This window comes from Malaclemys terrapin, chromosome 2 (genome assembly GCF_027887155.1).
Source record: "Malaclemys terrapin pileata isolate rMalTer1 chromosome 2, rMalTer1.hap1, whole genome shotgun sequence".
In the NCBI taxonomy this organism is placed as follows: domain Eukaryota; kingdom Metazoa; phylum Chordata; order Testudines; family Emydidae; genus Malaclemys; species Malaclemys terrapin.
This window is the reverse complement of record NC_071506.1, coordinates 192,934,648-192,951,781: the sequence shown is the minus strand read 5'-3', so window position 1 is coordinate 192,951,781 and position 17,134 is coordinate 192,934,648. Positions and strand designations below refer to the sequence as shown.

Here is a 17,134-nt window from a genome sequence, read left to right as displayed (position 1 = left end):
ATGTTTCTCTAGGTTACCTCTCTTGCCGGTTGGTATCCATGTTATCACTTCATGTGGAAGTCAAGCTGATGGCATCCTTAAAGCATGTCCTAAATATGTCCATCCTTTTGCCATATTTGATGTTTTAAGTTGGTGTGTTCTGCTTAGAATATCTGATGTTGTAATAAACTCTAATAGATTCTGAACATCTTCTGTAGGCATTTACTTTGGAATAAGTTGAACTTCTCATCAATTGCTGTTGTAGATTTCCATGTCTCTGCTCCATAGAGTAGGACAGACATGATGCCAGTGTTTTAAAAAATTAAATTAAAAAAAATGTATTTTTGTATCGGTGCTGATCATGCTACCTTTTCATAAACTTGAAAAGATTTGGAAGTTGTTTGTTGCGTTTGATATTAGTCGCTTGGCATCTAGCATGGTGTCACTATCACTGCACGGCTTGCTCCCCAGATAAGTAAAATGACTGACTGACTTCTGGTATTTCTCAGTCTACTTTGATGGTGGCTTTTGAAACATTGATAGACATATATTGTGCCTATAGTCTGCCTTATTCACTAAATGAGCTATAGGAGTGCAAATATATTTTTTTTAAATTGCAAGTCATATTTCATTTTTAGTAAATCATATAATAGTGATTTCTCTCTCCAACCTAGGTCTCGTTGTCTTTCCTTGTAAAGATAGTTCAGTGAAGGTTTGGCCACTGACTTACGTCACCTAAAAAGGGAAAACCACCTATTATTTGGTTTATCTGAAAATTTGACTAGTCACCTAGACTTAGAAAGCAAATCAGCTGTCCAGATTTGAGGTTCATAATCATAAAGAAATGCAATTTACCAGCAAGAAAAAAAATCATAGCAGCACATACAAGATATAACAATGTGATACTCTGGAACAGTAATAGTACTGTAAAATCTTTATTTTGGGTTTCTGCCATACACACAAATAAAAAAGAATGAAATTAACAATACCAACACTGAGCTCAGTGCTAGAGAAATAATTGGACAGTAAGATTGTCCACTTAACTGAAATTGTCCATTTGTGACAATGCTGAATGTACACAGTAATATGCAACCAATCAATAGATCCTCAAGTGACAGGATGTGCAAAGCAGCTGTCTTTCTTTTTCACCCCTCCTGTGTGTTGGTGCTCTCCACACACGAATGATACACTGGAATATTCTGACCATCCCTGAGTTGCAAGGCGACATCTCGGAGACACCAGCTGATACAAACCAAAAGAACATTTGACTTTAATTGACCAATTTCATACTGTGGTGATGTCAAGTATAAAAACACTAGACAGCAAGAACCAAATCATTTAGTGTAATTTAAAGTGGCTTTAAAAAGGTTTTCAGATGCAAACCTCTAAAGACACTTTCCTTGATGGCTTAACGGACCAAGAAACTACATATCATGGTTCTGCAACACCAATAAAATCCTGACAGGGTGATTAGCGTGTGCTTTTAAAAAAATTTTTTTTTAAATAACTTGTCTTTTTCCTTTTACAATCAGACACTTCTGCCTACCAAGACTGCAATTAGGTAGTCCTTCGCTAATCTCTGGTATTGGGTCTAGATCACATTGCTAAAGAATTATCTTAGTTAGGGAGGCTTTGACACCACATTGTTACTGAATGTGATTGTTGATACAAGTATAGAAGCTCATAGGAGGAGGCAAGTATGCAAAGAGAATAAAATGACTCCATTTAGAGAAAGAAAGCTGTACTTCTGGGATACGCAAAGGTGTACCCTCTGCTCTTCAAAGTTCTGCTCCAAGCCCACTTTCTGAGAGGACTATCAGTGTTAATCTGCCAGCTACAAATAACTTTTTCTCCTTCAAGTATACGTCCCTATGGGTGCTCCACTGTAGGAAGCACACCCACCTGTGCGCACTCGACTGGAGAATGCAAAGCCATGTCCATGGGCCTGCACCGAGCAGACCCTCATGCCTCCATTAGCCTAACTGTGCCCATTGAAGTAGCAGGGCTGTCCAGAAAACAAGAACTCCATTTTGCGAAAAACGTGTGAGGTTTCAGAATTTGTTTCCATTCCGATGCAGAACAGAACAAAAAGACCTTTCAAAATTTTGACAGAGAAAGAAAAAAACCCAGAATAGCCAGGAGGTTAGAGCACTCATCTTGGGATGAATCAGGCAGCAGGGACTTGCGTGGATGTGGAAGACCCAGGTTCAAGTGGCCTAACCATTGGGCTGCTGGCTATAGGGGATTGTTCGCTCTCTCTGGGTTTTATCAGAAATTCCATCCTAGGGCTGAGAAACCTTTCTGATGAAAACTAGAACAACAGTAAATTAGGTAAACAGATAACATTTCTGCAGACCGTTTTGGTTTCAATCCATCAGCATTTTCTGAAAAACATTCTATCAAAGTTCCTGAGCAGCTCCAGTCAGCAGTAGCCATTAACTTAAGTGAGAGGAGTAGTGTCAGGCCAATGCTGATCACTTTTAAAAATCCCACACATACCGTAATACAATTAGGTTGCTGCACCTTTGTATGATGAATCTATAGTCTGGTCACTCCAGGTCCAATTTTCAAATACTCCTATTTTCAAAAGTGACTTTAGACACTGGGGCCTAAGTTTCTTCTTTAGAAGTGATCTAAGCTCTTATGTGTCTGTCATTTTTTAAAATATGACTTAGGAATCTAAGTCACTTTTGAAAATTTGACCTTCAGTGTCTTGTCATTGCTGTTTCTCTTTCTAGATTCTAGACTGTCTGCCCATTATCAAGAACCATGTCAGATAACTCAGGTATAATATAGTTATTCCCAACAATGGCTTATGCTGTTTTGTTTTATGGAGCACCTGTGTTTGAATCACTGTGATCTGGTTCAAGGACACATTCATGTCTCATCTATTACAAAATGGAACTGTCAGGAACCAACTATATTGCTACCATTTGCTTGGCACAAATGTGGCCAAATACTTGCGTGATGAAATTTTACTGGCATGAATGACAGGTTTCAGAGTAGCAGCCATGTTAGTCTGTATCCGCAAAAAGAACAGGAGTACTTGTGGCACCTTAGAGACTAACAAATTTATTAGAGCATAAGCTTTCGTGGGCTACAGCCCACTTCTTCGGATGCATATAGAATGGAACATATAATGAGGAGATATATATACACACATACAGAGAGCATGAACAGATGGGAGTTGTCTTACCAACTCTGAGAGGCCAATTAATTAAGAGAAAAAAAAAAAAAACTTTTGAAGTGATAATCAAGCTAGCCCAGTACAGACAGTTTGATAAGTAAGTATGCTCACAACTCCCACCTGTTTATGCTCTCTGTATGTGTGTATATATATCTCCTCAATATATGTTCCATTCTATATCCATCCGAAGAAGTGGGCTGTAGTCCACGAAAGCTTATGCTCTAATAAATTTGTTAGTCTCTAAGGTGCCACAAGTACTCCTGTTCTTCTTTTTACTGGCATGAATGTTTCTGGGAAATATATTTTAAGTTTGCACTGGGGTATGTTTGGAGAGTGAACTTGAAATTTATCTTAGAACTTGTCAAGACGAGCAGTGAGTGTACGGCAAACTGGAGTGTAAATGTCTGTCGCAGCAGCATGCCACACGCTGTCTGTGTGGACTCTGCTACTGCGCACTAAACGTTCCCCAGATCAAAGTGCAGAATCAGGGTCCACGTGGACAGTTGGCGTGCTGTAGATTTACACCCCAGCTTGCTGCGCACTAACTGTCTAGATAAGCCCTTACGTACTTGTATGGCCCCATTCACCTACTATCTGATACGCAGGTACTATTATCTCCTTTTTACAGATGGGGAACTGAGGCACACAGGGACTAAGTGACCTACCCAAGGTCACCTGTAGGTAGGTCGTGGCAGAGCGGAGATTTAAGCCCAGGTCTCCCAAGTGCTAGGCTAGGTTAGTACCCTAACCACTGAATTTTAAATTTGGTTTCCACAAGAATTTTCAACTACTCTTGGTAAGTCTTATCTAATTATGTAACAGAGACAATTCCATAGTGCCAGGTGCAACTAAGCAAAACTGCTTTGGTTTTGGAGATCTAACCACAAGACACAGGGAAAACTGAACTAACAAACGTTTTGTACCGACTTTCAAGAACAAATAGATGTGGAAACTGTAGATTGTTCAGAAATTCTTCAATCCGCAATAGAGATCAAACTTGCTGAATAAATTATTGGTTCCTAATTATTCTCTCAGTTCTGGAAATCAGTTTGGCCTTGAGAAAGAGGGGGTCTGGGTTTAATACTGAAAGCCCCACATCCATAACACAGATTAGTATCTTGGAGTACAAAGAAATTTCCATTTCACCCCAATACAGCCTTTCTTTGAACAAAGAGAGACCATATTAGCCAGGTACTTGAAGAAAATGAGACAATCCTTAGCTTACCTCACTGGGTACGTCTGTGCTGCCCCTAGGATGGAGCCTCCCAACCCTGCTAAACATACTCCTGGTAGCGGGGCTCAAGCTACCAGGCTAAAACTAGCACAGTGGACATTGCCACTCAAGTGGCAGCTCTGGCTCTCAAACCCACTTGACCCTCTGGGTCTAAACTCAGGTGGCGAGCCGCAGTGCCCACAGGGCTGTTTTTAGCGCACTAACTTGAGCTCCACTAGCACAAGTCTGTTTACCAGTGGTGGAAGGCTCACTCCCAGCTGCAGTGTAGACATACCCATCGCGTCATGGCATTGCTGTGGTCTGAGAACAGCAGAAGATATCACAGGCCTGTTAAAATAACTAAGGACAATCAGTGTTAAACCTGGTGCCCAACTATTTTAGCATTTTTCTTTTTGTGTGAAGGGGGAGGAAAAGGGGGTAAATTAGACTCAGGGGGCCAATTATGCACTCCAGTATACTGGGTTACAGTTAATAGAGGACCGTTTTCAGCACAAAGTTCTCAGTCTAATGTCCTCATCCTCTTGTATTCTGCGGATAAGAAATGTAAATTAGTTAATAGATATTGTCACTTCCATAATGACAGCATGTGAACACAATATTTCATAAGCTCTTCAAAGGCAGATTTCTTATTTCTATAATCTCAGCCATTTTGATGACTATAAACCAAAAATCTGGCCCTGCTGCCCCTGATTCTGCTCCTACCCTGAACACTCCACAGAGTAGCCTTTTATTCATACTCACCAGTTAAGGGAGAGGTCTCTTACTGAATTGGTATGGAGATATCCAGCTGATTTTGTTCCAGATACTGGTATCTTTAACTGCAGATATATAAAAGTTAGTTGAACACTTTCAATGGCTGCTGTTAGTGAAATTAATGTTTTATTCCTTCCTTAGTCAATAAGATAAAACTGAATCACTCCCACAATTTTAACATGGATACTTCAGCTTTTCAGCACTTTAGAGAGTTTCATTAAACTTTTTTAATGGGGTGTGAGTGTATCAATTTTGTCATACACAAATCGATGTTAAAAGCATGTTCTATGTTATGACTGCAGCCGTATAAAGAAAGTCACTTACTCTCTGAAATATTTGAACTAACACCCTTTCTTTGCAAAGCTCTAGGAGATCTTATGTAATACTTGTCATCCATAGAGTTTATTATAACAAATACAGGCATGAAGGCTGGGATGGTCAAAGCTACCCTTCATTAAATTAATGGGAATTAGATAGTAAAATCCTGCAGCAGCTTTGAAAATTCTACCATTAAAATACTGTAATTTAATAAATTAGGCTACGGCTGCAGTATTGCATTTCTGCTAAAACATTCAGCATGGCTGAAGAAAATAAATATGCTTTGTCTAGTCTTGATAGACCATCAAAAATGACATCACCAAGCCTTCTCAAGGAGGTCTAGCTGGCAGGAGTTGGGCATGCTCTGGAGGTGGTACAATAGCCCTGGACCACGCTGTAGCAACCCACTCTGGCTGATGAAGGATCATTCACTGGTTTCATATCTCTGATGAAATAATGCTCCTCATCATAGAAGGCACTGAGGGACATGGTGGATAAAAAAGCAGTTGGTTGGTCAAAGGAATGAAATGTGACTTCATCCTGAGACATTTCAATCTTTGTAACATTCTTAAAGGTGACTTACAAAGGAAAAAATGAATTGGAGGTTGGTGGATCCCCACTTCTGATCTATATAAAGGAAGCTTGACATTTTTTGTCTATGCTTTTTATATTGGAAATTCAGCTCTTGCCTGGAAGACTCTAACGGCAACTGGAGAACTAGGAAATTCATAACATTACAGATATCATGCAACAGGATCCTGATTTAATTGAAAGGGAAAGTGAATTTTATTCAGTCTGTTTAAAACTTGCTGCTTTTTATTTTCTTGGTTAACACCTTTAACTCAAATGCCCTACAGCCAGCTGGAAGAAGATATTTGTCAAAGATTCAGAACCCTGTGCTCCTTTCATTAATGGCTTTGAAAACTCTCCGGATGCATCTGAAACCTCTAGCAAAAGCAGGGAAGACCAGACTAAATACCCTTGACCTTCGGTTTTTTGTTGTTGTTTTTAAAAAGCCACTGGCTATCTACACCAGTGGTGTTCAACCAGGGGTACATGTACCCCTGGGGGTATGTGGAGGTCTTCCAGGGGGTACATGAGCTCATTTAGAGATTTGCCTAGTTTTACAACCGACTGCATAAAAAGCACTAGTGAAGTCAGTACAAACTAAAATTTCATACGACTTGTTTATACTGTTCTATATCCTACACACTGAAATGTAAGTACAATATTTATATTCCAATTGATTTATTTTATAATATGGTAAAAATGAGACAGTAAGCAATTTTTCAGTAACTGTGTACTGTGACACTTTTGTATTTTTATATCTGATTTTGTAAGCAAGTAGTTTTTAAGTCAGGAGAAATGTGGAGGTACGCAGGACAAATTGGGCTCCTGAAAGGGGTACAATGGTTTGAAAAGGTTAAGAGCCACTGATCTCCACTGATACAAAGCCCTAGTGCAGACACAGCATAAAAAGTGACCTTTATCAGTCTGGCTTCACTCTGCTTCAAACTAGTGCAAGCTGTGCTGGAGCTAATCACACTTTACAGTTGTGCAACACATCCACACCAGGACTAACCTTTTCAAAAGCACCCTCAGTGACTTGTGTACACAAGCTACATTGAAAGTCAATTGGTCTTAAATGCCTAAGTGACGCAACTGCTTTTGAAAATTGTATCCTCTGGCTTTTTTAGTGGCATAACTATTCCAGTAGCTAAAAACCCCAAGATAGGCAAGGCCTTATGTAAAAATAAAAAACAAGCAGAAAAAAATCCTTTTGGGTGGGGATGGTGAACCTTTTATACAGCATAAAGAAGCATCAGTGGGTGCACACCCCATTTCTTTCCTGTATGAAACTAATTAGCACAACATGGAGGAGTAATTCTTGCTATTTCAAATCAAGAGACTCAAATGCCTTTGAAAGTTTCACCCTAAGTGGGCAATGAACACTCATCTATGGGGCCTGTGCGCCTAAATCACTTAGTCACCTTTGAAAAATCTCCTCCTCACTCTCTTCCCCATCATTACTATACACTTAAAATCCATCTTTCAGAGTCCTGTTTCACTGGCAGGCAGGCTCACTGCTCTTACCTGTGCTCTGGCCATGTCAACGCGATTACTCTTGTCTGTCAGTCTGATGTTGTGAACTTTAAGAGGGGGGGCCCCCAGTGCCTCCAAGGCTACAGGGTCATTCTTAAGCTGCTCAATAGCCAGCTGATAATACTGTGTCCTGGCAAAACTTTCTAGATCAAAGAAACAGACCATTGTGAAAAGAAGTCAATATGGGGTTGAAAAAAAACAAATAAAAGGAGACCTAAGATACTTTTTTTTTTTTTTAAACCAACTTCTGTTGGTGAAAGACATGAGCTTTTGAGCTATAACTTGAAGAACTCGGTGTAGCTCGAAAGCTCGTCTTTCACCAACAGAAGTTGATCTAATGAAAGTTATTACCTCACCCACCTCATCTCTCCTATATCGGACCAACACGGTTATAACAACACTGCAAATAAAAGAAAAGACATTCTCCTGCCCCGCACCCCCCATTTTTTTTATATATATATAATAAAATATGCACACAGAAAACCCTCCAGAAAAATAATTCAACACTATAAATAGTAATAACCAGCCATGAGATACCAGACATGATTCCAAAATCTGAGACTTTTACATTTGTGGATTGCCAAAAAGAGAATCCCAAGTCTGCACTACCACCCGTTTCAGTGGTGACTGCAAACAATTCTAAATGTGGGGAAAACAACTAGATGGACAACTACTGACTAAAGATGATCCCAACCCCCTAAATCAGAAACGTTGCAGCAGAAGGAAAGTGTTGTTCTGTAGCAAATTTAGGTGAAATAGGCCCTGGATTGAAGACCTTTCAAATGTCCTGCACATGTAAGAGTGGCATTATGGGCAAGCTTCCATGCTTTTCTGACACTTGTAGAGCAGTAGGAGGTGCCTTCAACAACATTCTGAATGGATTCTAAACTTTAAAGGGAATTCTGGAAAACATGTAGGAACTGAAAACTTCTTACATTGCTCTAGGATGGCAGTAGCAGCTGCTACTACAGAACCTTGTGTTTTAGCTTTAGGGACTTTTGCTTAAACCTTGCTTAATCCTATAACAATGTTTCCTCCACTTGTAATTTTAAAAGGGTATCATGAAACATATACAGTTGTCACCATCAAAGTCAATGTGCTCCCAGTTTCTACATCACAGTATGTGAAGTATCATAGCAAGGAAATACAAAGAAATAGTGTGGCAGCTGAGGTGAAAACTGGAAAATATTCTTTTCAGTGGTGACCAATGTATAAAATAGAGTTGTCGGGGTGTGGGGGGGGAGAGGGAACTAATGGGCCTTCTAGTGCTAGAAAAATCTTGAAGCAAACTTTTCAAGCTGTGCATGCTGAGAGCGGGATTTTCAGATGGCCTAGCTTCATTCCCACTGACTTAAATGATAAGAGGGTTAGGCTAACACCAAATACTTTTGAAAATCCCACCCTGAATATCTAGTTCCCACCTTAGATTTAAAACAGAGGACCCAAATCTTTTGTTTGTCCACCTCTTTATATTGCTCTGGGAGTGCAACGGAGTTGGAGGCTGTCCCCAGTTGACAGAGGCAGCTTTGCTGGTTTCTAGCCCAAGTTCTCCCATAGCCACTAATGAGGGCTGCAGCTGGCCATTTTCTGAGGGATGACAGCCTCTGAGGGCCATGGATAGCAGTCAGCCAGGCTGCTTTCAATACTTAGAGGCCATTCCCAGCATAAAAGCAGACTGAATCGGGAAGCTGCAGCCAGTCCCCCTTCACCCTGCTTCTCAGCTGTGCACAGTAGACAGTGGTATCTTATGACTATCTTGCCTGAAGTATTAACATAAATGCCTTAATGGGTGTGAATTTAGATATCTATAGCATGAACCCAGAGCAGGGGTTTCTAAAGGGCACAACAGTGGGCTATAAGGACTACTGTTTATCTCCTCACAGAGAGCCTGAAATTGGAGCTCAGTGGTTTGTAGTGACAAAAAGCTTCTCAATTATTGTGTCTGAAACTATTTCAGCATGACACAAAACTTAAATGGTGGGAGCAGTGGAAGCCTGGTTGGGTTGTTTTCTCCCTGGCACTGTCTTCGGGGCTCTGACAAAGCAAAGAGAATCTTTGTAGAAAAGGTCCAGAACAGGAATAGTTATATGTAACAGATATATAAGGAAGTGATGTAAACCACTGGGTACAGCAAAGGGAGAAGTCAGAGGATCCTAGATTCAAATGCTACTCAGCTATTCAATGTACAACATGGAGGAAGTCCCAGGACTTCCTTACGCTTCAGTCATCTTGGCTGTACACATGAAGATGAGGAAGGGGAACCAGAACTTCATTGAATCCACATGATTGGCACTGGTGCTTAGTTCTCCTGGGTTAACAAGCCTTTAAGGTTAGAGATATGAAACTGTATTAGCTTGCGAGTCAAACAGTAGCTTCTGTTTCTGTTTGATGCTAACAAAGAGGGTAACTCTCATTAAAGGCTGTACTTTAGTGATTAAAAGCCCAATTGGCCTGTAATCAAAATATCAAAAACATTATGTGGCTATCAACATCACACCAAAGCAATGGTCCTTAATAGGCTATGCATATTTCACTTGAACATTTCACCAGACAATGGTTTTAATGATGATCAATAGCCACATAAATTAAGTGGATTGTTAGCTAAATGATTTGGGAAAGGAGAAAGTAAATCTATGTCAAGGGACGTTAAGAGAAAATGCTAATATCCCTGTAAAATCCTCTCTATTTTAAAACACGTCGGGCTTATCAGTCTGCCTCAGCTGCAATTCAGAACTCAAGTGCATGAGTTGTCTGAAGTACAAGTTGGCTTTCCAATGTTGTCCAATTTGTTATTAAAATATGTCAAATGAAGGGAAGATTTCACAACTACTGAGGGCTTCAGAAAGGAGTTTGGCCACCCTTCCTGCAAATGACCTCAAGTACAAGGCTAGGCAAAAAGCAATATAAACTGATAGTAACTACAGTAGAACCTCAGAATTACGAGCGGACCAGTCAACTACACACCTCATTTGGAACTGGAAGTACACAATCAGGCAGCAGCAGAGACCAAAAAAGGGAAATACAGTACAGTATTGTGTTAAATGTAAACTACTATAAAAAAAGGAAAATTTTAAAAAACTCACAAGGTAAGGAAACTGTTTCTGTGCTTGTTTCATTTAAATTAAGATTGTTTAAAAGCAGCATTTTTCTTCTGCATGTAAAGTTTCAAAGCTGTATTAAGTCAATGTTCAGTTGTAAACTTTTGAAAGAAAAACCATAACCTTTTGTTCAGAGTGACAAACGTTTCAGAGTTACAAACAACCTCCAATTCTGAGGTGTTCAGAACTCTGAGGTTCTATTGTACAAGGGAAAGGCATGAGACCCCCAGGACTAGAGCATTCTAATAAATAGAAACAAAGCCTGTTGCTTCAGGACTATTAAATGTCTGGAAGTCACTAAAAAAGAAAATCAATTGCTTGAACTAATAACATTAATAATTCCCGGCCAATTAAGCAAGTAGATCCATTTTGAGGGAACAGCACCATAAACTGGATGTATTACAAATTGACCAGAATTCTAACGGTTCACATTTCCCTATTTAAGTGGTGTTCCCCTGCCCCTTCCCCTGCATTTCCCAACAACAACCATTTTTAAAATCCAATTGAGAATAGAAACCTTCATCTGTTTTTAAATAAATCCTTTTGAGACTAAAGTAACCATGTTTCAGAGAGAACCAGTATTGGAATTAAATAAAGCCTAGCCTACAAAATAAGGGACATTCAATTGGCAGGTGTGATTAATAAAATCTTTAAGCTCTGCTGCTGTTCCCTCCAATCCATGTTTATCAGAAACTGAACTATTCTTATTTGTCCACTGTACAAAGGGGAATGATGTGGAGAGGGCAGAAATAAGGTTGCTAATAGCAACAGGACTTACTTTGCATAAGATGATACATCATAGCACATCCCCCACCACTTAACAGCCCCAGATAAATAGCCATTTGCTGTAGTTTTCTTAAAGAGGCTGGCATTTTTCTCCCTAGGAAGAGAAAAAAAGAGAGAGACACATTTATTGTATGAGGAAAACTAAGATTTTTTTTTTTTTTTTTGCAAAGTTCTTTCAATATCCCAGCAAAATAAGCCGGAATGAAATCACTGCATGTAGCAATCAAGCTCTCTCTGGGGCCCCACAGTACATCCAGAGGAAATCTGTGATGAGAACTGGGCACCTAAACAGGATAGAATATATTTATTCACTTCCTTTTGCGATGCCACCACTTCACTAATTGCCAAGAAGAAAATGACCTCCCTGGTGTGGCTGATGGCCAGAAACACAGCATATTGTTCTCAAGACTTACCATACATACTCAGTAACACAGTGCAAGTATTCAGGCTTGAGAGGCCAGATTTATCCCTAGTGTAACTCCACTAAAGTAAATATGCTTGCACCGGAATCAATTTGGCCAGAAGTCTTAAGCTACAGAGCCAAGCTACATCACTGCCAGTAAACATAATGTTGCTGAGGTTTGAGTTTGTTGGGGTTTTTTTTAAGCCACTGGTAAACAGGAACAATCCTATTCTTCTCTAATCCTTTTCCTTTACCATCCTGCCCATTTGATGAGTCATGGTTGTTGTATCTGTCTGAATGACACAGCAGAGTAACAACTACCTCCTAAAGAGTCAACCTAGTAGAAGTTCTATGGCTTGGCTACCAAAGAGTATTGCTAAACCATATGGCCAGGAGAATCCTATCTAACACTCTTCCCCAGCTCACTCCTTCAGGCAGGTTGTGGCAGGATGGGCCATAAACAAGCATCTGAATAGCTGTTTCCTAAAGTGTTTCCATCACAAAAACGGGACAATGGACTGCTGCGGGGGAAACAGTCTGAACCTCATTTCAAATGTGAAGCAGTCTTGTTGACTGAAGAGTGTAGATGTCTGGAGTTAGTGTGGGCACTACTACTGGATGCTGTGATAAGTTATAAAATTAGTGGTCTTAAAGGTTTCAAGCCCAAACCTTTGCCCTGCTGAAACTCTGCAAATGGATTGCTGAGCTAAAGCTGTTTAATGAAGCATAGCACAAAGCCAATTACAGAAATATGATCGAGGCAAAGCCACTTAATACATCTTATGAAAATGGTCAGCATATCCCCCAAGAATGCATTAGTCAGACCTTGCATCATCTGAGGAACCATAGTTTAAGAGGGTGGAGTGACAAACAAAAGAACTTTCTCATAATGCTACACGCTAGTGTGTGACATCAGCATGATGTCTGGTATGTTCCCTGTCCTTCCTCAGAGATTGACTGTTTGCCTGAATTTCCCTATCCGATCCCCTCAAATTTTCTAGCTGAGGTAAAGGAGGAATTTAATAATTAACCCAGATATCACTTTTGTCTATTGCCTAATGTGCATAAACAACTTTTAACTGTGTATTGTTACACTGTACCATAGCATTTTAAAGTAGTCTTTGCCAATTAGATCGCTACGTTGAAGAGTAATTTCTTATGCGGAAGAACTGTCCTGAAATCAGAATACTACATATTACTTTCATAGCCACAGCGCTCTACAAGTCCTCCTATAATATAAATCTTCAGAAGAGCCCTCTTAAGTAGGCAAGTATGATCACCGTTTTACAGATGACGCAACTAAGGCAGAAAGATCATGTAACTTGAAGTCCCCATGAGGAACCAGTTTCAGAGCTGAGAACAGTCCCCAGGTCTGCACTCAGACCATTAGAGCATGCGAGCAATCCCAGCGTCTCCATCCTCCAACCCTGCCTACCCCACCTTTCCCATGCAGGCTATTGCTGACTCTTTCAAAGAGACAATGGATTTTTGTTGGTTTTGACTCCCCTCTTCAACTCTTGTCCTTTTCCCCTGTCATTGCCACCCTTCTCTAGTTCCTCTGCCTGCACAAGTGACCCCCAAATCTTCTTCTTCCTGACCTATCTTTCCCCTAGTCTTGCTCACTTTTCCCCTCAACCTCTCATGCTACTCAAGTACCTCACAAAGAGTGGAAATAATAAAATTCTTCTTGTTGAGAAGTGGTACTAGAGGATTCACAAGGACACACTCTTCTGAAAGGAAAAGCAGAACTTCTCCCAAATATACTTCTTAATGCAATTTTCTGCAAGAAATACCTCATGATGTATGTTTGTGTAACTCACATCTCTTATTATGGTCAACGTGGTGTGCTGCCCAGTTGTTCCCATCAGCCTATTATGATGTTTGCTCAACCAGACGTACAATAAAGCTGTAAACTGGCCAACGCTACCACTATTTTAGAAAAAATCTGTCTTTGATCTGGAAAGCTGATCGTTGTGTAACATGCTGTGACCTGAGGCATTTGTTATGTCCCTTTCAAAACCGTGGCCTAGAAGTGCCAGGCATAATTTTCTTCTTGCAGTGAAATTCAAGGTAATAGTACGCAAATGTTTGTGCCCACTAGGCACAGACGACAGCTTGCTGAGGAAAACAGAAAGACACTGAAATCTAGCACCAGTAAGCATCATAGGTAATAAACATCAGTCTTGCATAAACCTAACAAAGAGCTGTAGTCAAAGGATCTGCTACTTGCAACCAAAATGTCTGTGGTTCATTAGGCATCACAGTCTGATCAACTCTCAAACAAGTGTGATGGAGAGAGAGAGGCATCCATGTCAATTAACGGGATACTTATTTTATACACCTGCTATAATGTTCACCCTTCTTTACATCCAGTGGGTCTAGTTATATGTCTCTGCTAGTTCGCAGTCTACACAAACATTAACATTTCCCTTTTGTGAACTTCGAGGAAGCAAGAGGCTCAGCTGCTTAAATCTCACTAATCTTTTAAAAGATGAGATTCACAAATGCCGTTTGGCAAGAGTGAATTATGAACTCAATAGTTACTGCAGCCCTCTCAATCACACCATCTATCTGAGGAACTGATATGCCCCCCCACTGGCAGAGTGTCTGAACACTTCACAATCTTTAATGGATTTATCCTCACAACACCCCTCTAAGTAGGGAAGTGCTACTTCCCCCACTTTACATATGGGAAACTGAGGCACACAGACTTGGCTGTGTCGCACAGGACCTGTGGGAGAGCAGGGTTTCCCAAATCCTAGCCTGTAGCACTCTAACCCATCCTCCCACATACATCTTGTCTGCTGTGATGATATATACCTGGGACAGTAAATTACAGTAGGAGATTCAAAAGGCCAAAGCTAGCTAGTTCTTTTTACTCCTGGGGGAATTCTGCACCACTATTCAGGTGCAGAATACAATTCAGTCAGCTACCATCTACCCTATAAGTGTATTAGACAGTAAGTTTCTTGTCATGTTTTCAACTGATGAATGGTGCAACCAAGGCATGCACATGCAAGAGGGCTTTTGGAGAGAACTTTTCAGTAGCAATTCAGGGACTTGTTTGTTGGGCAAACTACATCCTGCTGTACCTCTGTTCAGTGGCGAGGGTGTACATTTCCATGAAATTTTATTATTTCATTCACCAGGGGTTAATTTCCTTTCCCTAATCAGGATGACTACCTGTGAACTATAGGGTTAAAAGATCCCATCAAAACACTTTACACCCTTAAACAAGCAACAACTGGTGACTTTTTAAGTGTGATCTATAAAATGCAAGTGAGAAATAGGATTTTTGGGTTCCCAAACATGTATTAAGATATGAATATTAACAAAGACCAATCATCAGGATTGTCATGCTAGTTCTGCTAGCTACCTGGTTTTTGCTAAGATTAATGGGGGCGGGGGGAGCCATGCTTTATGGAAAGTAGCAAACAACCTGGGAACCCTGTGGTCTATAAAGGAATCTCAGAAAGCGAGAGAATGTACATGTCATTCACAGTACAGGGAGTAACAGTAACAAGGGGGAAACAATGAGTTTCTGAGAATCTGAGCAGGCCCTATAAGCACAGCAACCTGAAGTTAGGACATTGGCAATGAGTATTTTTACTTCCCTGTTACCAGCCATTTTCTATAAAGAGGTCTTCACAGCTAGGGTAAGAAGACCACTAAAGGGCATGTGAGTCAGCTTGTGAAAAACAAGCGCAGATTTCTTCACAATTGCTATTGAAAAGCACAAGTTCCAAGAAGACTGACACAAAAGGAGGAAGTGAACTACTTTGCAGGAAGAGTCTTTAATTTTAACATCAAGAGGAAAGCTAGGCTGAGATTAATGCACATGAAAGAATACTGAATCTACAGTATCAAAAGAATGGATGTATGGTTCTCACCAGAGAACCAGTCTGAAAGCACAGTTGCTGGGCAACTTTATTTCACACAGTGAAAACATAATGTAAAGATACAGGCTCAGGAGGAGGTGGTGGTTGTGGTTCGGTTTGAAGCTGAGACCGACTAAGGGTTGGAGTTCTATAGCACTGAAATATAATAAGCCCAGAATGGTGACAATTGCACAAGTTCATTTCGGCTGTCTCAAATGGTGGAATTCTCTCAAAAGCTACTGTTCTTATGAGACTTTGGCTTATTTTGAATCTGAGCTGGAGGACCTTTTAGAGAGAAAGATGTTTGGCTTCAGGGAGCCCCTGACACTTGAGGCGGTTTAGATTTTAGACTCTGATATATATGCACCTCTCTGATTATTTATTTAAGACCTTATCTTTCTATCCTCATTGAATTGGCCTAACATTCCTCCACAGGTGTGGTAGAGAGTAGCAGTGAAACAAAGGGCACTTTCACCAGGTGATGTGTGTGTATAACATCTTATTTGTACATGTCTCAGATTACAGTCACTGAAGTGACAAAACTCGGAATCCCAGTTCTTTGGGGGCAGGGGCTATCTTTTTGCAGTATGTTTATATAGATACTAGCACAGTAGAGCTCTGATCCATGACTGGGGTTCCAGGAACTACTGCAATACAAATATAATAATGGAAGCCATCACACTGAAGACTGAGGGAGCAGCACAAAACCTAAAGTAATAATTGCTGATTAATTCTCTGACCTGCTCATTGGCCCTATACCTGTGTGGAACTCAAGCATAGATGTGCCATAAATCCAGTCAGCCAGAGGTTTTTATATTTGGAAACAGTGCTGTTTTAAATGAGCAGAGTGGCACCTGTGCTTTCTCTGTGGCCAAATGTTGAGATTTGAAGCATTTGGTGTCTGAAAATCAGGTGACTTATTTAGGTGCCCAAGTACGATCTGAGTGTCTAAATTCAGGAGGCTGAAGCTATGTCCTATGCGCTTTTTGTTTTGTTTTGAAAACCCCTCTGCCTCTTCAGTTCAGCAAGTCTGAATTCAAACTTGATCAGGTTATAGATTCAACTTTTGTGAAAACAAGTCACTTAAGTATGAAGGACACAGAAGATCAGGGAGATGGCTGGGAAACACCATACATCTCCTCACGTAGTTCACTCTTACCAGCTACTGACAAATTCAGCTTACCCAGAAGAATGAGATGGAAATAACTGTCCATGACTCTTGTAAGACGAAACAGTGAGTTGTTTGGTATGTACAAGGCAGCTGGGTCTGATCTGGTTTTTCTCCCAGTAAATGTCTGGAGACACAGGGCTTCAGAGATGGTTTGTTGATAATGCCCACAAAATACTTTCTTCCCCAGTGTTGTCACTAAACAGGGGAAGTATAAATAGATCCAA

The 17,134-nt window shown here is 40.4% G+C and overlaps 1 protein-coding gene across 1 annotated transcript in view; it reads right to left on the bottom strand.

Moving 5' to 3' along the window:
- Window positions 1-898: 898 nt before the first annotated feature.
- The window catches only part of LOC128832717 (cytochrome c oxidase assembly factor 1 homolog), a 66,152-nt gene continuing 49,916 nt past the window's right edge, over window positions 899-17,134 (bottom strand). The window contains exons 3-6 of the mRNA XM_054020298.1: window positions 11,451-11,552; window positions 7,566-7,717; window positions 5,142-5,218; window positions 899-1,221 (exon numbers count right to left, since the gene is read on the bottom strand). Of these exons, the coding sequence (XP_053876273.1) occupies window positions 1,125-1,221; window positions 5,142-5,218; window positions 7,566-7,717; window positions 11,451-11,544 (420 nt within the window). The 5' untranslated portion in view covers window positions 11,545-11,552 and the 3' untranslated portion in view covers window positions 899-1,124. The remainder of the gene's footprint in view (window positions 1,222-5,141; window positions 5,219-7,565; window positions 7,718-11,450; window positions 11,553-17,134) is intronic.